Source organism: Rhinolophus hipposideros, assembly GCF_964194185.1.
Source record: "Rhinolophus hipposideros genome assembly, chromosome: 1".
In the NCBI taxonomy this organism is placed as follows: Eukaryota; Metazoa; Chordata; class Mammalia; order Chiroptera; family Rhinolophidae; genus Rhinolophus; species Rhinolophus hipposideros.
This window is the reverse complement of record NC_138047.1, coordinates 55,278,335-55,304,657: the sequence shown is the minus strand read 5'-3', so window position 1 is coordinate 55,304,657 and position 26,323 is coordinate 55,278,335. Positions and strand designations below refer to the sequence as shown.

Sequence of the window (26,323 nt, the reverse complement as noted above, 5' to 3'; positions counted from 1 at the left end):
AACCAGGAACAGAAATAGATTCATTCCAGACCACGAATTACCAACACCACCTTCTGCTCAGCACTTGAATGTCAGACTCCTGGGACAGACTGCCAAAATCCTGCCCCAGCTTGCCTAGCAGAACTGGATGCCTTCTCCTCTAGTCTTGCAGGAGAAGCAGCTCTCCCTCTGTGGCTCCTGTGGGCTACCAAACCTAGGTATGTATGATGGGTTGAAACATCAAGGGAGTCTGGGAAAGTGGCCTTACTAGAATTGCGACTTATTCTGGATTTGGACTTGCTTTCCTACTAAATAAACTGCCGCACACACCAACATTCACAAACTTCCTGAATGCTTAATCACCATCATGGTATTTCTCCCAACACAGGTTCTCGCTAAGAAAACAGTTTTACAGCAATGGGCTGACACTGCTATTCACTGATTTTATCATGTACTCCAGCACTAAAGTGTCTGGCCTCTTAGAGAGTGTATAGCAAAGACTAATTTACAGCATCCATTACGGTGTAGTCAGCCCAGAATACAGCTTATTGAAATGGGATCATGACAACCGCTAAATTACTGGGGGATCAAATATATGGTGATGGAAGGAGAACTGACTTTGGGTGGTGAACACACAATGGGATTTATAGATGATATAATACAGAATTGTACACCTGAAATCTATGTAAATTTACTAACAATTGTCACCCCAATAAATCTAATTAATTAAAAAAAAAAAAGAAATGGGATCATGACAGACCTGGAAGATGAAAGGTCATCACCCAGAGATTTTGTATTTGAAGATAGATGCAGTAACTGATACAACTTTGAGACCCAATATCCTTTTAATAAATTCTTCTTGATTAAATTATCCAGAGTGGGTTTAACAGAGAAAGATCTAGAAGGATACATGCCAATGAGTAGTAAAGAGTAGTTATTGTTGACTGTATAGTGATTATTTTTACTTTATACATTCTTTTCGTTAATCCATATTTTCTGATTTTACTAACATGAGCATTAACATTTAAAAAAGTAGTTTTAAAAATTAATTTAAAAAATATGTCCCCTTGAGTTTCCATTATACTTTATGACCTATGACCTTATGTTATAGGTACACATTTATTATTAAGACTAAAATGCCTAAAAAGGGGGTGGAGGGAAATCTGAGTAAGCTTAATTCAAAATGAAAGAAAATTATATTCTAAAGAAAGAATAAAGGAAAAACCAGGAAAAATAGTATTCAGGGAAAGGGCAATAGAGTAATTCTGCTTTTAATTATGGTTTTATTTATTTTAACAAATAGTTGCTATACCTACGTAATATTGACAATGCTACAAAAATGTGAGAAGACTATATGTGAATATTGATCTCATAGTTGATAAAACATATAAAACATTGATTAACTGAAGCAGAAGGCCATTGTGAAATGTTTGTAAGTATTAGGTATAAAGTTTATGGATGTTGCCAAGTTAAAGTTGTACACCCATTGTGGTACACTCATCATAAATTTTGTTTAATGTTTAATGAGACAGAGAAATACCTAAGTACTACAGAGTAAATAAAATATGTCTGATCATCTTCCCAAACTCTTCTATGCTGAGTTATTTTATAAGAGCCTTACACTCACATTTACATTTTTTTCCTGATGTACATCTTCTCAAAGAACTAAAAAAATAAAAGAGAAAGAGAGAGAGAGAGAGAGAGAGAGAGAGAGAGAGAGAGAGAGAAATTTCATTAGGTTGGCAAACAAAAACTGTATAGTCCTGCCCACAACAACTATCATACCCAAATTCACAATCTTACACTCTGACAGAAATCCTCTTAGTACTCAAAATCTCATGTTGATAATTAGACCATGACAGACATTAGACTTTGGAAAGTAGTTGACAATATCAGAAATACCTAGATCTGTTTCATACTGGTTCTGGGCCCAAGTCCAGTCCAGTCCAGCTCAGAACAGCCTTGTTCTTCTCATCCCTGCTGTTAAAGACCTGGCACCCATTGTGTAGCAGATGGAACAAAGTGATGGGTTGTACATAGAGTAGATAATCCAGCAGCAGATACTGGAACGTGTACATAAGTACCTATGTTCATGTAACACATGTGAATGTGTATATACACAGTGTACACAGACATTACAGAGGTAAAAAGAGAATGAATGTTTAAAATTTTTAATTTTATGTTTAAAATTAATGTTAAAATAAGTAATGACAGTCTATATATATGTATATATGTACATATATACATATATATAGTGTGTGTGTGTCTTTGTGTGTGTGTGTATGCATACAGAGGGTGACAAAAATGTATACACATTTTAAGAAAGGAAAACTGTATTAAAATTGTAATACTCAATGTATACTAATAACAGAAGATGAATACAAGTCATGTCTGACTTCTGTAATTACAAGAGGTGCTCAAAGTGGTTACCATCAGCGTCCAGACACTTCTGATTACGGCGAACTACTGCTTGAGTAATGTTGACCAAAGTGTCCACTTGTATACATTTTTTTGGCACCCTCGGTATGTATATATATATATGTATGTATATATATATATATATGTGTGTGTGTGTGTGTGTGTGTGTGTGTATAATTTACTGTAATAGATTCCTTCCTCTCTTTTAGTTGAAATTTTATTGCTAAAATAGAGAATAAAGAATGTAAGAATAAAGGGCTTTGAATGGCAGATCTTCTCAGAGGACTCAGATGTTGCCAGCAGCATCATCTTTCTTTAGTTAATGCAGCTAAAAGAGTATAACCAGTGTGTCATGCTTGCTTCCTTTCGCCCAAAATTGAGTTCAATGTTCTTCAACGGAATGGATTAAATCAACAGGAGTCAAATCAAAATGAAAAAAAAAAGTGTTTTGCCATTAAAAACATTAAGATAGAACTATGAATCATTATAACATCAAGACCAAATAAGGATTATGTGTGTGTGTGTGTGTGTGTACATATATCATTATAACATCAAGACCAAATAAGGATTATGTGTGTGTGTGTGTGTGTACACACACATATATACATATATATATGTCCTTTGCAAGAGGATATATATACACCCATATATATTTACATATATAGATACATGTCATATACACAATTATGTAATCATATAAAATAGCATATTTCATATATTATACATATAAATATACTGACCCTTATATATAGATTAGATAGTTACTATAAGTACATAAATGTATATAAATATATTAAATATATGTAGCAAGCCTATTACTGATGCTCAAAGCTAAGGGAGAAATTTCATCCCAGTTATGCAATGAAGTCTTTTAGCCCCATCTCTACTTCATACTTTAGACTTCCCCTTACCTTGGCTAATTTAACTTTGAAACCAGTTTAAATCTGAGCTTAGTCAACATATTTATTTGCCAGTAAGTATAAGCTATTGTTAGTTGTATCACCCTTGAAAAAAAAGAAATCCGGTATCCCATTTCCAAGAACTTTGCCCATCTTGGCTGTGTGTCCTCCTAAAGATGCCAAGAGATGTATACACAGAGGACACTGGACGAGCACATGACTTATTATTAGCTACAACTTTGGCCCCATGCCTAGCTGGCTTCCTGCTATGGTGACAGGGCTGGTTTGGGTGCAGAACTTCCTGATAAATGGTTTGCTCTGCCAACCTCCCACCCCACCCCTATTATATGTGGTCTTGGTGGTGGGGGGAGGGACATTCCATGTAGGAGGCAGCTTCAAAAGTTAAGGGAGGGGAAAGTAGAAGGAGGAAAGAGAAAATGAGAAGAGAAGAAGACACTGGTAGGCCCTCCCAGGAAGTGAACTTTTGCTCTCATCTGTTTCTACATGAGGCCTACCCGTAGTACAATGATGATATTATGAATCCCTACTCCATTTTGTCCTGACCCAAGCCACAGTTCTTTGTACTTAGATGTGGAAGTAGAGGAGACTTAAACATTTCCTAGAGAATTCAGAGTGTTTTAGTAGCACAGTTTGCAAGGCACATGCCCTGTACACAGATCCCTTTCACTCTGGTCTCCTTAAGGCCAAGCCCAAGGCAGGTGCATCAGCAGAGAGACAGCACCTCTGACGCAGCGGAAACCAAACAGGCAGAATAAACAGAACCAAATGCCAGATCCTATCTCTGGGCCCCTGTCTGGGGAAAAGCATGCCCTTTCTTCCAGGGGCCTGAGTGCTGGTGTGTGCCTGTAAGGGAAGTGTTTTGATTTTGTCAGGGTGCTGACCCCTTCCCATCAACAACTGTTGACCCCTCAGAGGGTCTTCTGGGAATGACCTTTACTTACACTTGGCATGTTGTAGCCCCTGCTTAGAATGAAATCTTTAAAGGCAACTGTTCCACGAAGGTCTGCAAGTAACTCCTAAAAGAGGGTCCACAGACACAACAGTCAGAAGCTTGATTTCAATTAAAAGCATTTGGCTTTTCATAAATTCCCTCATTTTAAACCAGTTCCTCATTTGGGAATATGCGTGTAGATCACATTCACAAGTTGATGAACATAAAGACTTCCAAAAGATGCAAAATTTTTTCTCCTTCCTTTCCCTTTTTCTAACCCTTATAATTAAGGATAAGCCATACATTTTAGCAATTCGACAATTATTGACCTAGATTAATAATTTTGATACTATGCTTTATAATACAAAATATATATTTGCTCTTCTTCCTGATCCTGGTACAGAGCTCCTAGAACCCTTGAATTTCGATAAAAGCCACAATGGTGAAATTTTTTTTATTATTATGTTGTTATTTATAACAGAAACCTTTCAAGTACAAAGGAGTTTATGTTATGAGGTGATTTGGGGAAAACACTCAGATAGTCACTTGGTGGGGGCTGGTTGCCAGAGGAATTAACCAAGTGATGAGAAGATTGCCACTTTCAGCTCCTCCACCAAACCTCCAGAGAGGATAGAAGAGCTGGAGGTTGAGTTAATCACCAATGACCAATGATTTAATCAATCATGCCTATGTAATGAAGCCTCTGTAAAAACCCAAGTGGATGAGGTTCAGAGAGCTTCCAGGTTGGTAAACTTGTGGAGGTTGTGGGAGCGTGGTGCAACGACAGAGGGCATAGAAGCTCCATACATGCCCCTTCCTGCGTACCTTGCCCTATATATCTCTTCCATCTGGCTGCTCCTGAGTGTATCCTTTTATAATAAAATGGTAATCTTGACGTGGGGATAAACAAAATCCCTGACACATTCGGTGACCAGAATTGAGAGTAGTAGAGGAAGAAACAGGAGTGTTTTCCCTACTCAACAATATACCCACAATTAGTAGATATTAACTCTAAATGGCATGATAATCGAAAAAGACTTGATCCAGCCCCAGTCCTTTGGCATATTCATGCATTCGTTTTTGTTTTTTTCCTTTCATTTATTTGAATTTTAAAATTGGAGGTATAATTTTATATCATTGCAATTCAGTTCTTTATTTCACCTTCCAAATGAACTCAATCAAGAACAGTCCAAAACTCATGTGTTCCCAGCAAGACAGCCATGTCATCACAGTGACTGCCCCTTACCAGCACACCATTGTACCTCTGTCTTGTGAATTGGGATGCCAGAGCCAAGTGGCACCACCTAAAGTGCACAGGTAAGTCAATCTTCAGGTACTCTAAAAGTGTGATTTATAAAAATCATGGAACAACTCCATTTATTTGAATCCTTCCTGTGTCTAAACTTCCTGAGAAACTTCCTGATATCACTGTGATAGTTCTATCAACCATATTCCCCAAATTTAAATGTTACTTCATTTTCATGAGCTAACCATAAGCATTTTGGCAAATATCTTTACTAGCTTTTGCTGTAAAAATGAAAGGTTTTTGGAAAATTATTTAAATCTTTAGGAATTAGTCTTTAAAAATATGTTTCTACAATGAGAGCTTCTAGACACCTTAAAAGAAAAGTTTTGCAACTACTTTTGCTTCTAAATATTTCATTGAGAAGATTTTGTTATTTTTTAAAAGTGCAACTGGAATAGTTTTAGGTTATGTATTAAATTCACATAAATTTAGATAGGCATCTCCTCAAACCATACACCAAGAAATGCTGCTGATTATTATTTACATTATTTTTCAGCTTATATATAAGCATCTTATGTCCGCATATCCATGTCATGTCTGACATCTGAAAATTAGAATTTCATACCCAGTACTAGAAAAGATAAAAATGACCATCTTTCCTTTAACCTAATCTAAAGGAGGCAGTTGATGAGTGATTTCTGAATGAAGGAGTAGCCAGATTTGTACAGCATTTTACTTTTTTGAAGTGTTTTCACACTGAGATCTGAGAGAATTGCTGGACCTGTTGAAAAAGAGAAAAGTTTCACAAATATTCTCATCAGAGTCCTGCGCAAATATTGCGTCAATATTTCCAAATTTTCAGGACTACAATAAAGAACTTCTCTCCATTAGATACTTGTACAAGAGACAGCAGGCAGAGAATTTATTTGCAGTAGAATCAGAGCACAACCTTGTTGTGTATTTGCTGCTTTGTGATATCAGCCACTGCTTAACCTTTGTCCCTTTCCTCCCCGAAAGATCCTGCAACTCTGCTGAATTGCATAAAAGAAGTTTCCGGATTGCAATTTTGAAATTCTTTAACATTCATCCATTGCTGATAAAAACAAAACAACAACAACAATAACAAAAACAAGCTTTACAGTTAATTACTCAAGGAGAATCCATGACATTGTATTCATTCTGAGTACTGAGGTGGGCCTAACAGATCACACCAGTTTTGGGACAGCCAATTTATCCATGGAACCAAGAGTGGTAGGAGTACAATGAGTGGTTGCCCCATTTTGGGAGACACTGTGTCGACCATGAAGCCAGGAGATTTGAAGTCTTGCTTATTACACTTCCCCCATTTAATGACTTGGCTTTTTCTGGATTTAATTGGTTTTTGCTGGATTCAATATGCGAGGTGTACGACTTTTAGGAGCCTCTGTTATTCCAGAGACTCTGGCTTCGATATGAGGTGGCAGTTACACTACGATAATCTTTAGCTCAGGATGATCAAATTTCAACATATACACATACCTGTTCCTGCAACTCCTTTTTAAAATTCTCCTCTTGAGCTTTACGCGAGACCTTGGGGTCAACCAAAGGTTCATCTGCTCTTTGCTTTTTCCACAACTTGGTGTTTAGATACCATGCTCCGTACCTCATCTTCACCCACTTTGGTTTATAAGGATTCTATAGAAAATAACATAATTCCCAATTTCATTAGATTTATTTTTTTGGTTTGTCATTTCAATAAATCTAAGATTTAGCTTATGAAAGTATAATTTATTTTGAATTTATGATTGATCCTTACCAAAGTATTATGTATCGTTATATATGAAGTTTCAGTACGCCTTGATTTATAAAGGTAACGTGTAAGTTCATGATTGAGAAAATAATGTGGTGGGTAAGCATGGTCTTTGGATTTAGACAGACCTGGGTTCAAGTCCACCCTCCCTCACTTAGGAACTATGAGTCATGGGCAAGTTACTTAAATTTTTCATCTGTAAAATAAGATAATAGCATCTACCTCATAGGGTTGTTAGGAAGATTAAAAGAGAGAATTATGTAAAGCAGCTAGAATTCATGTAAAAATTACATATTTCACCGAATAGTAATAATCTTAAACAATACTAAGTCAACCAAAAGGATAAGTTATTAGCCTTATTATGAGTCCAGCACTATGCTCAGCCTTGTAAATGCTACACTACTTTTGATCAAAATGATATCCATCACAATCTCTTGCTTCTTTAATTGGAAGAGAGAGGAGGAAAAAATAGATGTCATTCCTTTGTTTCTCCCATTCTTCAGCAGTGCATCTGTTGGTCCATAGCCCCGATACTATGGATGCAATACCCACACATTGTCTCATTACAAAGGAGGGCCTAATCCTTGGGTTGGACAAAGAAACACAAAACACAAAGATACTGCCCTTCTGCTTTCTCACTGATGTTTAAACTATGAGGTGGAATGTGTGAGGGCATTCTAGTGTCAAGCTAAGTACACCTATTTGAAGCCAAGAGGATGGGACACAGCAGAAAGGATGGAAATCCATTCTCAGAGCTGGATTCAACATTGTGATCCCTCCATTCCAAACATACTGACCTCCTTGGTATTTCTAGAACACATTCATCATGCTTCTGACTCGGAGCCTTTGTTTTCACTGTTCCCTCTGCCATAATGCTGTTCCTCAATATACCCACATGAGGGTATTTTGTCATCTTACCTATTTCATGTCATCTTCTCAGTAGCATCTTTCCCGAACACCAATTTAAAAATTGTAATCCCCTCACAATAATCTTTGTCTTCTTTCCCTTCCTCATTTTTCTTAATAGCACTTACTACCATTTCATATGCTATATACTTTTCTGTTGTTTGTCTCTCCTCTCACCCTCTAAAATGTAAGCTTGTGCTACCTCCTCCAGGCATCAAGAACAACACCTAGGACACAATAGGTGCTCCATAAATATTTATTGAATTGATGTCAGGCTCCTTAACTTCGGCATTATTGACATTTTGAGCTGGATACTTCTTTGTTGGGGAGACTGTCCTATGCATTGTAGGATTTTAGCAGCATTTCTAACTTCTACCCACTAGATGCCAGTAGCAACAAGTTGTAACAACCAAAAATGTCATCTCCATTGTCCTTCCTGGGCCGCAGGTATTCACAGCTCAGAAATGACGGGATTTGGTGTTATGGATCAATTTTTGGTTGAATACAAGAGTACAGTAGAGAAGAAACTGGCAGAGTACAACTGTAATACCACCACAGCAACTGAACTAAAATTGGTTCGTTTTCCTGAAGATCTTGAGAATGGCATTAGAACTTTCTTTACTGAATAGACCCATCAAACTCTCTGGGGATGATGAAACTGCTTTTGATTATAAGGATCTGAAGATTCTGTTATACTATATTGCTGGTAGCCTGTTAACAATGTTCCGCGTTGAATATACATTGAAAGTTGATGAGATCTTTAACTGTGTAGAGGCAGATGATGTTGAGGGCAAAATTAGACAAATTCCATATTTCCCGAAAATAAGACCTAGCTGGACCATCAGTTCTAATGCGTCTTTTGGAGCAAAAATTAATATAAGACATGGTCTTATATTAAAATTATAATATAATATAATATAACATAATATAACATAATATAATATAATAATATATACCAAGTATAATATAATACCAGGTCTTATATTAATTTTCGCTCCAAAAGACACATTAGAGCTGATGGTCCGGCTAGGTCTTATTCTCGGGGAAACACGGTCATTCCACATGGATTTTGAACAAACACACATGATTTTCTTTCTTTGCTGCAAAAAGAAGTTAATTTCAAGCCATTTGGAACCTTACTCCATACATACTTGGTTCTAAACCTAATGGGGCGAAAACTTTACTTTTCATATAAAGAAGGCTGACATGACACGAGGCATTTGAGAATATCATGAAAGGCTTCAGACCTTTTAATGTGGTTTATTGAAACTAGCTTTATTGCCATGGATGATGAAAGATGGCACTACATTCTCTCGTATTTGAGAAGTATAATTAGGATGGAGCTATGCTCTTGTGACCGTAGGTTACATGACAGGCTATAGTTACTGTGTACTCAGACAAAACCCAGCCATGTGTAAGTCAGATGCTGATATTGACTCTATTTCTAGGTCAAGGCCCTGGTGCTCAACTTCTTGAAACGCTTCATAGATACTACATTGCATCTCCTTCTGTTATTAGCATTACAGAGGAAGATCCACCCAAACGCTATGTGAAAGTAAGAGACTTTGTGCTGGTGAAGCTTTGTCAAGATTTGCCCTCTTTTCCCCAGGAAAAGTTAATGCAAGGATTGAATAAAGATATGGCAATAGATACATAACAAAAGTTCAAAATAAATAAGCAACAAATTTATGAAATTCTTTGACTACTGGTAACTGACATGAGTGATGTCGAACACTACGGAAGCTATGGACTGGATATTAAAAGAATAATTAGCTCATATACAAAAAAAGCAGATCTTGCTAAAATGAGAAAATGTCTCAGACAAGAAGAACTGAAAAACCAGATGAACCAAATAGAAATAGGCATGCAACACGGACGGCTGGAAGAAAGCTTTCAGGAACTTGTGACGTTACCGACATGCTAGTGAATGCCTTGCTCAAAAGTAAAGGTTATACTGCGCGGTACAGGAAGTGTGCACATTTCTGTACATTGTATTGTGAACAATCTGACGATTAATTTTAAAATCTTGTAACATTTTACTTACATTAAGAGTTAGCTATCTTATCTTTAGCTGAACATTTTCTTTTGGAGAGACTATATATTTTAAAACTCTGTCTACAGTCTATGAGCATATACTACATTTTAAAAAAAGATACAGCTTCTGAAATACCACTGCAATTGCTTCCCTTCTTAAACAGTATAATAAATGCTTACTTGTCATATGTTTTTTTTTTTTTAAAGTCATCTCCAGACATTGTCAAATATCCCTGGGTGGGTGGGAGGGGAGGAGGGCTAAATTGCCCATGGTTGAGAACCACTAAATTAAAGGAAGGAAGGAAGCAAAGAGAAGAAAAAGAAAGGTAGGGGGAGGAATGGAAATTACACCACTGCTCTACTGAAGAACTTGAGTTCTGACATATATTATGTTGTTGGGTAACTGGTGTTCTTTCAAGACTCAGAACAAATATAATTTCTTCTGTGATGCCTTAACTGTGTCCCTAATCTCACTTCATACTTGGTAGAAATTAATTTCTTCTTCCTATGTCCTATGTACAACCCACGATATCATTTAATTATAGTTCATCATTTACTTGTTGATCCTACTAGACTTTCCTTAAGTGCAGAAAACAATCCTTTGTTTGCTCCCAGCACTTTTTGGCACATAGCAGTAGATGCTCAGAAATGTTTGTTGAATGAATGTCTAAACAAATGAAAGAATGAATATACTGAGAATATGTTACAATAGACATATAGATGGTTGGGAGAGATTAGAACTAAGAATAAATTAATGTCAACCTAAAAACCTGGAGAAAAATCTATGTAAAAATTGGCATGTGACCAGTGTCTAAAAGAAGGTGTAAGCATGTAGACATGGGAAGAGGGGCACTTCAGGCAGAGAGAATATTGTGAGCAAAGGTAATGGGAAATGCGAAAGTTCAGAGTTTTAAAGTACACCAAAGAGCAGAGTGTAGCAGGCCTGAGAGTATGAAGGATAAAAAGAAAAATAAAGATGGGGACTTCCACTTCTGGAACAGGGACCAGATTTTCCCGCTCACCTGCAACAACCAAAAAACAGAAAAACATATATATATGAAATGATGGTTTGTAAGACATTGTACATCAAATAACAAAGGATAGTGATCCCTGAGAGACAAGAAACAAACAAGGTAAGCCCCACAATTGCTCCAGCTCAGTGTCTTGAGAGAGTTGCCATGTCCCAGGACAGGGAGGAGCCCAGTGGACTGAGTTGAGGACAGAGCTAAGAGTCCAGGAAGGCCAAGGCAGGGGAAGTTTGCAGCACAGAGAAACAGGAAGAAGGGGGCTACACACGGAGAGAACACCACACGTTTACAGTCTTCCTCTGTGGATGTGTGGGAGGAAACTACCTGGGAAAGAACCAATCAAAAGGATTACAGGAACAGTGCTTGGCATGCACACAGGACCAGGGCTAATTCCCTCCTGGGAAACCTAAAGAGTCACTGGGGAGAATACACAGAACAGTCTTGACTCAGCAGTAGGTAATCACCCCGAGATTGAATATTACTTTGGTCCTTCCCAACAGGTCTTAGAAACAAGACCCAAACTTTTCCAAGTAACTTTAAGTACATCTCAGAACAAAACTCCTGTTTATAGGAGTACAAAAATACCCAGCAACTAATAAGGTAAAATCACCATGGCTGGCATCTACTCAAAAATCACCAGGCATGTAGAAAGGTAAGAAAATATGACCCACAATGAGGAGACACATCAATTAATAGAAACACACATGGAGTCTATATAGATGTTAGAATCAGCAGACAAGAACATCAAGAACAGGTATTATAACTGCATCCCATATGTTCAAAAGATTAAGTTGAGACATGGAAAATATATATAAACCAAGTCAAACTTTGCGAGATGAAAATTACGAAGTACAAGATGAAAAATACACTGGATGGGATTAACATTACATTAGACATTTCAGGGGGAAAAGTTTAGAGAATTTTAAGACATAGCAATAGAAACAGGGAGAAAAGAGAATAAAAACTGAATAGAGCAGCAGTGAGCTGCAAGACAATGTCACACAGCTCTTAATTACATGTAATTAGAGTCCTGAGAGGGTTGCTGAAGAACGAAAAAAATTTTTTTTGAAAAAATAATGGTCAAAATTTTTCCAAATCGGATGAAAACTATAAACCCATGGTTGAAGAGGCTCAGCGATCCCCAAGCACAAGAAAAACGAAGGAATATATGAGTGCATCAAGGTGTAAAATAACCACACTACTCAAAACCAGTGACAAAGAGAACATGTTAAAAGCAGCCAAGGAAAAAAACATATCCAGAAAAACAAAGATAAGGATGACAGAAGATTTCTCATCAGAAACAGCACAACCAAGAAAGCAGTGAAGTAACATCTTTAAAGTTCTGAAAACAAACAAACAAATCAAACATTGTGAACCTAGAATTCTACACTCACAAAACTATCTTTAAAAATAAAGGCAGACATCGGTAGATGACTGGATTAAGAAGCTGTGGTACATTTATACAATGGAGTATTACGCAGCCATAAAGAAGAAAGAAATCTTATCATTTGCAGCAACATGGATGGATCTAGAGAACATTATGTTAAGTGAAATAAGTCAGAAAGAGAAAGACAAGTACCATATGATCTCACTTATATATGGAATCTAAAGAAAAGACTATGTGAATGAACTAATCAGAGACAGTTTTGGGGACGCAGAGAAAAAACCGAGAGTGGTTAGATGGGTGTGTGGGAGGGGGTTGGGGATAAGGGGAAAGGTGAAGGGATTTGGAAGCAGCTGGTAACCACAAGATGGCCTCAGGGTTTTTTTTGAAAATTAATTTGGGGAAGGTATTCTATAATGTTGTAAAGATTTTGTTGGGTATCCGATGGACATGCGTCCTATTTGGGAGACCACCTCAGGGATACTGTGGATACCTGATCATGGCATTGTACACCAGAAGCTAAACATTAATGAATGCCAACTATAATTTTATATATATAATGTGATGGTTCAGTGTGAGGTCGGAGGGATAGTGGATGGGGGGAGGGGGGTTCACAGTATGAGGGATATAAATGATGAATGTCTAAGTATTACCTTGTTTTGTACACCTGAAACTAATAAATAAATAAATTAAAAAAAAATAAATAAAAAAAAATAAAAAAAAATAAATAAATAAAGGCAGAATAAGGATATTTTCAGATATAAAAAAGCTGAAAGAATTCATCACCAGCAGATCTACACTAGAAGAAGCATTAAAGGAAGTCCTTCAGGCAGGAGGACCGTGTGGAAATATATTTTGAACTTTTGCCTAGTGACCCTCCGTCTGCTAGTCAAAAGTTCAATTTTGGCAATAACTACAGTGGTTTTATAAAGCAGTGTTTGTGCAATTATTTGTAAGTACAGGGAATTGAGCAATTTTATTCCACGCAGATTCAGGACAAGCAGTGGTTCAGGCCCCACGTGTGATGGACATAATTTGCCTATCCAGCACCAGTTTGCAGTTTACCCTTTAGAAAGATGAAAGGAAAATGGGAAATTTAAAGTGCTGATAGTAATTAGTAAGGTTTCATAAACCTTATGCAACAGAGTCAAGAACGGAAAACATCATGTATGTAAAAATAGGTCAGTTGATTGCATTCAATTGTAACGGACAAAGTTAATATGTTCAAAATATTGGAAATATAATATCAAAGATTATGTGTAAAAGGCAGAGTAATTAGAGATAATATACTGTTTTTCACTTTCAGAGAGAGGAACTCTCTTCCCTCTCCACCTTCACCAGCTCCCACTTAGGCATTTAAGTCTGTTGCTGGACTGGCACATTGGACTTATGCATATACGTAACACATGTGTTAAAAAGTGGGAAAGCACTTAGGAGCCCATAGTATTTCCTTTTGGAACATAACATGTTATTTCTCTTCTCTGTCACCTGTTCTTCTGTCTTCACGGGAAATTGGTACTGGGAAACTGAATGAGTTATTAATGATCAGGCAAGCATGTGGTTAAGAATGATGGTTTGTGGTCAGTAAGACTCCCCTAAAAATTCAAGAATTCTTTCAATGTAAAATGAACAGCATTCACAATCACAATTACAGCACTTCACTCTTGCAATGATATATTCCCACCGTCAGAATTTCAACGTATAAAATGCATAAAGAGATGGTCTCAACATATAAAACACATAGAGAGAATAATACTGACTATTCAGATATTAACAATAATGCTGAATGACATGCCATGTTTGTATAACTGACATTGTTTTATGTATTAAATACTCATTCATTTGACAAATATTTATTAAACATCAAAAAAATTCAAGAATTCCACTGAAAAAGGCTGATGCCAGAATTCAAGAACATTTAAGATTTTAATACAACTTAATTTTCTTTGATTTTCGGTCTTCTCTCCTTTTGCAATTACCTGCAGTTTCTGGTGTTTCCGCTCATGGTCTTGTTTCTGGAAACATTCTGGCTCTTGAAGTGTATTGAGCCCCACACTCCTCTTTAGTTCCAAAGGAACCTGGCTGAGTCTCATCGTGTGGAGCACATCACAGCTTGGTTTGCTCTGATAGTCAATTTCAAACTGTTTCAGGATGAACTCTTCATCAATGTTTGAGCTTCCCTGGAAGATTTCACATTGCATGAGTCAAAAGGCAAATGGTGAAATGCTCCTTGCTTTCTTCCTTAATCTAAGGGAGGAACTTGACCATAGCTGGAGAGGAGTCATGAAATAGTCAGGGGCATAAAGGGAGGAGTAGAGTCAACACTGGGCTGAAATAATAATAAAGTAGAAATACAGCAAGTAGAATTAATGAGGTAAAAAATAAGCAGCATGGAAGGAACGTATCAGCTGGTGCTATAAAGAAAACACCACAGGACAATGTGATAGGGACCAACGTGGCATAACTGAGGTAAAAATAGGACTCGGTCATAAGGGACTGAAAATAAGCCTGGTCATCAGAGCAGCTAAATTATTATCCTACAGTTTCTTAAATTTCCTGCCTAGACAGAGTAATCTTCAGCAGTAGGAATAGCAGAAGTAGAAGAGCTGGGATTCAGGTAATCTATTCCAGTCAGATTATGGACGACAAGCAGTGGTTCAAGTACCAGGCAGAGTGGGCATCATCTGCCTTGGCCAGCATCTTTACTCTAAGCACCCTCTAGGAAGCCTCCTACTGCGGCTCTCAGTCAGTCTGCTGCAGCCGGCCTGGACACTCCCACCACCTCTTTGCTTCAGGATTAGACATGTGACCTGACCCACTAATGGGCATATTCCATTTCCCCACTTATAGTGTGGATAATTGGGCACAAGGCATGTGACCCAGGTTAGTCCAGGGAGAGTGAGCCCTCAACTTTTTCCTAGTGGGAAGGGTTGCTTTTTTTCCCACTTAGGTTGCTATCTGATAGGATGTAAACTTGGAAATTTTAGTGGCTACTTTTGTCATCTTTTGGGGAAAGATTGGTGGACAATGGAGTCAGATAGAGGAGAGCATCCAAGAGATAGGGAGTGCACCTAAAAACATTTTTGCACCTAGATCCAGCTATGCCTGCAGCTCCTAAAACCTCTGGATGGTTCCCTTTTCTCCCATGTACAGTCTGAATTACATTTCTGTCACTTGCCAATGAAATAATCCTAAAGAATACATAGATGAGAACTAATACACTCAAAAAGTGGGGGAGGGAGCTTACAAATCCTAGGTGGTTTCAAATCCAGGAAATGCGTTGGGAATCTAGACATGTATCGGGATTTGGGAACAGGAATACTTAACTAAATAGGTTCTTGGAAAGAGGGTAGGGGAAGACCTTGATAACTGAGTCAAAACTCTCTTCATGTCAGAAAAACTTTTGGTAAAGGCTGTAGTCAAGTATACCTACCCAATAAATATAACTGAGAAAAATGAGTTGAAGGAATGAGGGAAAGAGAGAAAAGAAGATCCTGACATTGAAATGGAAAATAAAAATATAAAAAGGGTGGGGGAATGGGAAGATGTTGGCTAAGGGATACAAACTCCAGTTACAAGATGAATACATTCTGGGGATGTCATGAACAGCATGGCTATAATTAACAATACTGCATTGCATGCTTGTAAGTTGCCAAGAGCGTAGATCTTAAATGTTCCCAACACACACACACTCACACACACACACACACACAAAGGTTTGCTGAGGGTCAAGAATTCAATAGGTGATGGATGCAGTAACTAACCTATTGTGGTAATCATTTTGCAATATGTGAGTATCACATAATTACATTATATGCCTTACACTTAAACAACGGAATATGTCAACTATATCTCAACAAACCTGGGGGAAAGAGATAGCTATTCAAAAAATATGAAACAACAGCAATGAGACATAAACAATAAACATTCAAATTGTCTGCAAACTTGCAACCTTTCCAGAAATTTTACCTATAAGAAACATTTCTATTATAAATGGTGGGAGAGTCATAAAGATTCCTTTAGGACTTTGATTATTTGACTTTGATTACATTCAAAAAACTATTTTTTCATAAAAGTAACTTTGAGCTTGACTTTAAAAAGCAAGTTGTAATTATTACTACTAACTTACAATACTAGTAGCCCAGTTGCAGAAGTCACTAACTTCTTTGCGCACATTTTCATAAGGAAAAGGACCCTCTTCGTGGAGCAAATCCACTTCACTTGGCTTCTCTTCATAAAGCAATTGGCTTGGATGTGACACAGGAGTCTTCTTGGGACTAAAGATAATGGGATCATGAAATTACAATATGAGCCACCATGAATCAAAGTGGATTTCAAACATTGTCTTGAGGAAAGATCATAAACACGTGTTTCCAATAGTTTCTTGCAAGCTCACTCTAATTACGTTAATTTTTCAAAGACTACATTCTTGTTATCAATATCATAAAGATAAGCAAATCATGATTAGTTATAACAATTAAAAATTATATGGTATTTTACCATTGTAAGTTGATTTTTAATATTGTGAGTACCATTTCTTAAGACATGTGCCAGGCAAAAGCCCGAATTACATGCTTGGGAGTCTGCCACACCTCAGACAATCTTGACAAGGACACATCCTTGACCTCGCTCTCCCTCATCCTTAAAATCCAACCCATTAATAAGCCTTGTAGATTTTAACTGTTTTCTTCTCTGGACTGTTGTAAAAGGTCACCACTACTCACTGGTGTCTCTGCATCTTCCCTTAGGACCACCAACCCCCAATCCCTAACACATTCTCTACACTGCAGCCAAAACGGTCATTTCAAAATGTAAATCTGATCATGTCAAATGCAACTGCCTTTCATCCTCAATTAAGCCCTCTTCAATAGCTTCTTTTTAAAAAGTGAGACAAATTCACACACCATAATAATTAGCTAATGGTTAATAATAATTAGCTAATAATTAGCTAATGGTTTAGCTGAGGGTCAAGAATTCAAAAGTGTTCACAGGACCACACTGACCCATGGTGTTGGAGTCTTCAGGGGGATCTGTTCATATAGCCCTCCTCCCTCTTCCCCACCCTGGTTCTGAGCAACTTGAAAAATAACACAAAGAGCAAAGATGAAAGCCAAAATGTCACCTTTAGTACTGGCAGCAGCCGTGTTGGAAAACATGGGTTTAGGTGCAAAAGGACTTGCTCACTGAAACCCAGAAATGGGCAGACTGTCCCATGCAGGCCCCAGCAGAGTGGACCAGCGTGGGTCTCCCCTCAAGAAGGGAGGAGCAGAGAACTTGTGCTTCTCATGGGCTATCTTGAGTCCCAGTGGAAGAAGAACAGAGCTGAGATGAGCATGCCCAGTTGTTCTCCCCAAATTTACCAGAAGGTACACTGAGGTGTACACTGAGGTACAAGTGTCACAACAGTAGAGTTCCTGTCACTTTGTGTCTCACCCTAAGTAACATGGATTCTCTCTCGATCCACCTCCATGTAGGTAACTCATATGACTAGCAAAGCTCTACACAGCCCCTTCCAAACGCCCTGACTGTGGTTCTGGACCCTCCATAAGTGTCTGGGTCCTGTGGATGGACTTCTCTCTAGCTCACCTACACTTTTCAGTGCCTGCCAGTGATGTCATTTAATATCAAAAGTCAAAAACATATCCTAAATTTATTCATGCAAGTATACTTATCATTGCATTTAAATTTTAATGAAATATATGAGTTTGGAAAACAAGGATGTGGTTAAAAAAAAAAGAGGGTGTTTCTATGAAAATCAAGTTCAGTGCTTTGGAAAGTTTCAATGAAGGTGGCATTACTAGTGTGATTTATGCAAAAAAGATGACTTGGAAATCCAAGCAGCAGACCCATACTCAAAAAAGACTTTACATTAAAGAACTAGCAGAGAATGTACAGTTATGTTTTAGAGTAAAATGAAATGTTTTAAGTACTTAAGTGTCACCTTTTATAATTCCCTGTATTAATTTTTGTTGTTGTTGTTGTTGTTTTTGTTATTCAATCAACTACTGGTCCCAGTCATGTTGAATAAAAGAACTCCTGCCATAGAGAATTCAAAAAACCATTATGGGGCAGTTAATCAGGTTTTCGGCAGTTTTCCTCTTCTCCAACAACTCTCCTACAGCCATGTAGACACAAACGTTTGCTCCATTGCCGGATAAGTCACATCCATTTAGGAAATAAGCACTATTTAGAGCAGGACTCAAGGCTCCTCTCCCTCTTCCTCGGGAACTTAGTCTCTAACTTTTGTGTCTCTATATTATTCTAAAGATGAGGAGCTTTGAGAAGGCAACTCCTAGAATGCTTCATCAGGCGACAGGAATGAGCGAGCGGTTAAGAATAATACTTACAGTCCCAAGTAGACTTGGGTGGAACGTTTTTTAAAAAGTTTTATGGGTTCCTTTGTTCTTGTCTTGATGCCCTGACAGTAAGTCCGGGTGTCTTCCAGTTTTCTGTCAGGATCCAGCACTTCCAGCACCTTTAATAAGAGCTTCAAACAGAAAACAGCTTTGGAGGAAAGAAAAATGTGCCAGAAACAGACCAGCTCGCCCCCTTGCCTTTCCTTTCTAGTTGGTCAGTGCTGTTCATCAGTTTCTGTGCGAGTCCTGCGCTGAGTGCTCTGGGTGAACTTCTGCCACCTACATATTAGGGAGACAACCTTTGTAATGAAGTTCCATCTCCTCTAGACAAAACAGTGCTTCTGGGGCTACCCCGGTCCCCAGCTGCCCCACTGAGCAAAGTACCTCTAGAGGGTTTCTGTGGTTTTTGACTGTCCAGCATCCAGTCTTCTTCCTACATATGACAGCATCTAGGTTTTTCTCTGGAGAACCACCTCTCCTTCCACTGTCTGTCCTCATGGACCGAAATGGCCTGAGCGCATTCTCACTCTGCAGGCAGCTCAGGCCAACGAGGGTCACAGTGACAGGTTCAGGAACCAGTGCATAACCCAAGTTGGAATGAAAGTTAGGTTGTGGCCTTTTGCTGTGGCCATGCAAAAAGAAGTGTTCTTTTTCTGGGTAGAATTTAAATCTAGAGCTGCATCTGGGTAGAATTTAAATCTAGTGGCCATCACAGCACCATAAAAAGAGACCCAGCCTCAGAACAACAGCTAACATATCTAGTTGGGAGGTCAGACAGGGAAATAAAGGCTATAAATCCCATGTGCCATCCGAGGGTATGTGGGAATAATCTGTTTGTCATAGATTCAGAAGTTCTGGCCTGCAGGAGGCAGTGCAGGAAAGCCCCAGGTGGAAAATAATTGATTAGAAATTCCAGATGTCCTTTCTGTAGACTTCTCTGCCACTGATCATTCATTCATTCTAAATAAAAATGTATCGAGTATCCACCTTATGCCAGCTATTGGTGGTACACAATGGAAGGCACAGAGAAAGTCCCTGCCCTTGTAGAGCTTTTATTCTAGTGAGGAGCCCAGTAGTGACAACTGGATGATGCAAAATACATCACGGTAAGGACAGAGAATGAGAGTGAAAGGGAAGTACTATTTCACACAGGTCTCTCCAATTAGGAAATAGTTGAGCAAAGATCTGAAGGAAGGGAAGAAGTGAGCCAGGCAGACATCTGGGGCAAGTGCCCCAGACCCAGGAATAGAGATCTGAATTGGACATGTTTGTAATATTCACAGAGCAGGTAGCAGGCCAGAGTGGCTGCAGCGAGATGAGAGCAGAGGAGTAAGTGATGAGGTTGGAGGGGGAGCAGAGGAGAGAAAAGGGAGGACAGCAGAACACGCAGGGCCTTTCAGACAATGGCAAGGACTTTACTCTGATAAGAAGGGGCCGCTAGAGGGCTTTGCACAGGAGTTCACCTTTCTGAACAACTGTCATGCTCAGTGTATGGGGAACAACCTGCAGAGGTGGGTGGGTGAAGTAGCAGACGCTGCTAGTTTCCTGCCCAATATCCATTCTGTCCTTTTTCCTCAAATTAACAACTTTGTTCTGTATTGTGTTCAATGTTACAATGTCCAAACAAGAAACTCAAGTTGCTAATTGCCTAGCAGCTAGGAATGTTCAGATGAACGAACTGTTTACTGGCAAAGCTATTACCGTTGACCCTTGAACAGCACGGAGTTGGTGGGTGCTGACGCCTGCACAGTCGCAAATCCATGTTAACTTTTGACTATATAGTCAGCCCTTTGCTTCTGTGGATTCAACCAACTGCAGATCAAAAACAGTATTTTCCATCCACAGAAGGGAATCTGCGGTAGGGAATGTGAAAATATTGTTTTCTATCTGTGGTTGGTAGAATCTGCCCATGCAAAAACCACAGATAGAAAGGGCTGGCTGAATTTATTGGAAAAAACACACATACACACACACACCAAAAAAAAAAAAAAAAAAAAAAAAAAAACCCGTTTAAGTAGACCTGTGAAGTTCAATCCCACGTTGCTCAAGGGTCAACTATATTTGCCTAATTAAAAGACAAAGTCGGCTAGCATGCACCATTGAAACTTTGCCCCTTCCCTCTTCTTGTTTGAAATGTCTTTCAAACTTGATGCCTGGAGAGGTGGAAGCCATTTTGAGATACAAGAACAAGAGACATGTGCTAAGGATTATGGAGCTGAAAGTCAAAAGTTGCCTGGGACCTTGGTGACGTGATGGAGCTGAGACCCAACCGACGCCTGACAATTTGTTGAATTTTCCCTGTGACCTTTCAGGCTCCCATATGATTTCTACCCACCAGTTTGTAAGTACTTATCACATGTTAAAGTGACAGAATTAAGACTGAACAACTCCCCCCACAAACAAGTCACAAGCAAAGCAGACTGGTAGAACTTCAGGGGAAAAGAATTCGAATGTTTCTGGTATGCTGGACCTTACTAAGTTGTGTGGCCTCCTAGGAAGCAAAGGGAGATGGATGTATGTTGCTGCCGATTGTGTTTCTTCGGGGCAGAGAAGGAAGGCTGCTCCAACGGCCATGAGAATTCTCACCCTAGGGAGACATTCCTCTTCCTCTCCTTCTTATAAACCTGTCGTGACCTCCAGGAAACTTCCCAGGGATCTAAGGAGAATTATTTTCAAGGCCCCTATGAAGGCCCTCCCACAACCCTAGGACAGGAGATCACCTCTACAGGCATGTCTTCCAGATTCAGGTTGACAGCCAAGGGATGCGGGCTCAGCTGGGCTTCAGTGTCCTCCAGGAATGCCTTTCTTGCCTGCTGGGCTGGCGAGAGCTTGGAAAACAGGGCTGCTTCCTTGGGCAACTTGTTCTGCCTCTTTTGGAGCACAGGTCGGGGAGCTCTGTGATAAATCTCGGGGAGAAAGTGCTTCTGAGGGCCCCGAATGATCAGATCATCACAGGGTGGGCAGCCTTTCCTGAAGTCATCCAGTCCCTTTCTGACAAATATCCACCCCTGGCTGTTGAGGGAGCGGGGGAACGTCAGCCTGTTCTTGGGCTTTGTGAAATGCTCAGAAGGCAGATTCTCCTTGTACCTGGAAGACAACGTGCCCGGTCATTTGGAAAAGGACTGGGGAGGAAGGAGGTTTTGGGAGGAGGAGAGGTGGAGGAAGAGGGTTCACTCGAAGAAGGCTGAGTTAATCATACTCCTGGTTTACGGGACATTATCTATCACTGATCTGAGCAAAGCCCCTCTCCTGCTTTCTCTATTCTATGTTATTCTCATATCCCACTCTCATTGCTGTCCCCTGCATAGGCAAAACCACGCTAATGGATTTGTAATGTACCCTTTTGTTTGTACATATCCTTATAATATCTATATTGTCCTTTGGGGTGCATGTATTCTTAATTTACATTAATGGTGCCATCCTGTTTCTTCCTTGTTTACTAAGCACAACATTATCGAGATCCATCCATGTCACCATGTGTAAATCTATTCCATTATTACAACTACTGCCACCACAGCTCATCTAGCCACTGTCTTGGTGAAGGGCACTCACAAGTGGCAGCCCCTCCCAGGCCTCTTTCTCGTCCTTTAAAGGGACACAAGTCAGTGGGAAGAACCTGGATCCCGGTGACAACTCACCCCTAACTAGTTGATTGCCCTTGGCACTTCATAAAATCTCTGTGGGCCTCGGTTTCCCCCTGAAACTCAGGGGGTCAAAGGTTGCAAACTGGCAGTCCATGGGCTGACTTAGGCCTACAAACCTGTCATTTGGCCCCCTTTGTGTTTTAATAAGAGTCATAATTACATATGTTGAGAACTTTCTATGTAACAGACACCGTTCGAAGTGCTTCCTGTGTATTAACTTATTTAAATCTCATAACAATCCTATGAAGCAGATACTACTATTATTCCCATTTTCAGATAAGGAAATTGAGGCACAAAGATGTCTTTAAAAATTGTCGAAAGTCCCACAGCTAGCAAGTGGGAGAGCTGGGATTTTAATCCAGGTACTGTGACTCTGGAGAAAGATTCTTCACCACTACACTCGAGTTTCTGCCACATAAAAATGTTCACATACATAATCTCGAACAAAAATCAGGAGCTCTGGGTCCACCTGTCCATGGAGCCAAAATTGGCATAATGGTTGCCCTCCTGAGACAAGTCCTATGCTCTTATTCACAGGCTTCACCTCTCCCTACTGCCTTATACCCAGCCTGCCTTACTCAGTTTCCTTACCCACCAGACCCCTGTTTGTACTGAGTAGTTAGGGCATGAATATCATATGGAAGAGACAGATGAACAAATAGGAAGGAAAATGACACCAGTTCCTGGATAATCTAATATATTCAGCCATTTCTGATCAGGATTTGGGACCTGAGCAGCTTAATGCAGGTCTCTCATTATCCTAATACATCACACTGTGAGATATTTCCATTTTATTGGTGTCTTTCCCTGAAGCCTCTTCCATTCCCAGGCCCCTTTTATCTATAATTGCTTGTTACACCAAATCTACTCCTTGTTGTATTCACAAAGCATTTTTAAGAGATTGCAGGTTGATCCCCATTCTTTTCTTGTGAGTTCTAGGAACCTCTTGTTTGTTCTGCATGCATGTGTGTATTTGCAGGGCTAATCCATTTCTACTGTGGAGATCTAGATGAAAGGACACAAAAAGATGAGTTTACAAATAGTTCCTCTTTGCAATTAACAAATCACTCTTAAATAGCTAAGTGGTGGGGGTGTTGAAATTACATCTAATCTTAAGATTTGATGACCCATTCAGCATGACCTACTAGCAAGTAACCCTCCATAGTATGAAATATCTTTACAAAGTTTATTTTCCACACATTTACAACTAACTCAAACATCCAAGCAATTCACAAAATCAAATCCGATAACCAACAACCTGGCTTAAGCACAGTCATACAACTCAAAATGGCAAAGTATGGCAGAGAGCTCAAGCCTCATAGAATGTTAGAGATAGCAAAAACCCTGAAAGAAATTTAGTCCACATTCCTCACTTTTCAAGGAGGAAACTGAGTTCTGAGAGGCGACCAGGCAACCCATCTAGAGGGAGGGTTTCCAACTACCCCACTTTGCCTTTCATTAACTAATAAACTTACCTCTCTGTATTTTGTTAAGTTCATGAGAAAATTTTGCTTGACCCAGAAAAATAAAACTGAAAACATCTTTTCTAAACATTTACTATTTTCACAGTCACTAATATATGACACATGGATATTTCCATCTTTAAGAATTGCAAGAGTATTGCGCATTTATCCTAAAAGAATGAAAACTTATGTTCACGCAACAACCTGTACACAAATGTTCATAGCAGCTTTATAAGCCCCAAAAGAAACAACCTGAATGCTCTTCAATGGGTAAATGGATAAACAAACTGTGGCACATGCATACGATGGAATACTATTCAGCAATACAAATGAACAAGCTATTGATACACAAAACACCTTGGATGGATCTCAACTGCTTTGTGCTGAGTGAAAAATAGCCATTCTCAAAAGGTTGTATACTATGTTACCATAGACAGCTAACATCCTGAAAAGAACAAAATTAAAGAAATGGAGAACAAATTAGTGGTTGCCAAGGGTTGGGAATGGGGAAAGGAGTGATGATAAAGGGATAACACAAAACGGTCGCCTTGAGATGAGAAAACAGTTTTGTATCTTGCTGTATACAGATGACAAAATCGTATAGAACTACACACACACACACACACACACACACACACACACAAATGCAAGTAAAAACGGGTGAAATCCAAGTACGGTCTATAGTCTAATTAATACATTGTGCCACTGTGGATTTCCTGGTTTGGTAATGTACTCTAGTTATGTAAGATGGTACGCTGGAAGTAGCTGAAGTAAGGGTACATGGGACCTCTGCACTATTTTTGCAACTTCTTGTGAGTATATAATTGTTTTAAAACAAAAAGTTTGAAAATGAGAAAAAAAAAGGGGATTCCCAAAGAGTTCATAATTGCTAACATGTATACAGTGCATAGCATGGGCCAGTAACGGCTTTACATGTGCTATGACAGTTAATCCTCAGAACAATACTATAAAGCAGATTCCTCCTATTGTCCCCATTTTACAGTTAATAAAACTGAGTCCAGAAGAAGCAACTAATTTGCCTACGGTCACCTTGCAAGCAAGAGGAGAACTGGCCTTCAACTCCAGCCTTTCTGATTCTAGACTTTGGAATCTTAACCACCACATCTTACAGGCTCCAAGAGAGCGAAATTCCATTCTCATAAATAGCTGAAGGAATTAGCAAAGGCAAAAGCTTCGGGTTCCTGCCCTGTGGCTATGACACCACACAGTAAAAATGGCAGCAGACCTCCCAGTACTCCCCCAAACACGAGCTCAGCTTGGCTATAGTCACGGGCTGGGTGGCCCTTCGGCTGGGTGGCCAAGGGCTCCAGGTGCAGCAGACCCTTCACTTGGGATTCAGGGATGCAGTTGGCTCACCTGGAGAACGGTGAGTCGTGGGCTAAACCAGTCTCCACAGAGGACGCTGTGGCCATCAGTTTCCCATCTGGAGTGGGTATATTAATCTACAACCCCTTGAGGGTTTTAAGGATAACAGGGAAAAGAGTGTCCTTTGCGATGAGGAGTATCGAGTGCCAGTTATTTTATATTATAACCATTTAGACGCAGGGATCTTGAGAAGGAAAGGCAGGAGGGCCTCCAGCCGAGCAGTCTGTGAGCACTGGCCATCCTCCTTCCCCTCCTCCCCCATCCCAGCCCAGCAAGAATGCGGTCCAGGCGCCCCCACGCGGTATCCGCGGAATATGTCTCGCCCCGCGTGGCGCGCTTACCAAGGCCTGCAGTTCATGCCTGCCCGCCCCCGGGTTAGCGCCCCCGGCCGGAACAGCCGCCTGTGGTCCGCTAAGGTGGCCTTGGCTCCCTGGGGACCGCTGGGGCTTCGGTGGCGGGTGTTCCGGTCCCTTGAGTCGCTAGGAGACCGCGTAACTGTGCTCTGCCCAGACTGGCCAGGGCGTTGGCAGCTCAGGCTCCCGCCTGCGCAACCCTGCTTTTCCCGGGGACCTCGTCCCTGCGCAGCCCCGACTGCACCCCAGCCTTCTCCGATGCCCGGGGGCGGGGACAGTGGCGAGGGAAAGGGGAAGGACCGGGTCCGTGGTTTAATTATGTTTTAATCTGTTGGAAAGGCGTTTTCATCTTTTGCCTACTGAAATTGACCGTAAGCGGGGCCTTGTCTGTTTTGCTCACCACCGTTTCAAAAAAAAGTTTGTTAAAGGAAAGAAAGCAAGATGGCATCCGGAAAGACAGCAAGAGAAAGAGAGTGGGAAAGTGGG

The 26,323-nt window shown here is 39.8% G+C and overlaps 1 protein-coding gene and 1 pseudogene across 9 annotated transcripts in view; one reads left to right on the top strand and one right to left on the bottom strand.

Annotated features, from left to right (window-relative positions):
• LOC308501783 (protein FAM47E-like) overlaps nt 1–26,088 on the bottom strand; it is a 46,165-nt gene extending 20,077 nt beyond the window's left edge. The window contains exons 1-8 of one of the 8 annotated variants that reach the window (XM_081058821.1): nt 25,476–26,084; nt 21,712–22,078; nt 18,983–19,122; nt 16,765–16,912; nt 14,615–14,815; nt 7,013–7,168; nt 4,259–4,333; nt 1,607–1,644 (exon numbers count right to left, since the gene is read on the bottom strand). In XM_081058821.1, the coding sequence (XP_080914947.1) occupies nt 1,609–1,644; nt 4,259–4,333; nt 7,013–7,168; nt 14,615–14,815; nt 16,765–16,912; nt 18,983–19,122; nt 21,712–22,078; nt 25,476–25,531 (1,179 nt within the window). In that variant the 5' untranslated portion in view covers nt 25,532–26,084 and the 3' untranslated portion in view covers nt 1,607–1,608. Of the gene's footprint in view, nt 1–807; nt 1,645–4,258; nt 4,334–4,686; nt 6,276–6,387; nt 6,588–7,012; nt 7,169–14,614; nt 14,816–16,764; nt 16,913–18,982; nt 19,123–21,711; nt 22,079–25,475 lie in introns of those variants that run through there. The other 7 variants (XM_081058820.1, XM_081058819.1, XM_081058825.1 and 4 more) reach the window with 7 other exon arrangements.
• LOC308495907 (histone acetyltransferase type B catalytic subunit-like) lies at nt 8,654–10,113 on the top strand (annotated as a pseudogene). The gene is made up of 2 exons: nt 8,654–8,998; nt 9,220–10,113. The product of its transcript is annotated as a histone acetyltransferase type B catalytic subunit-like (transcript).
• Nucleotides 26,089–26,323: the final 235 nt, after the last annotated feature.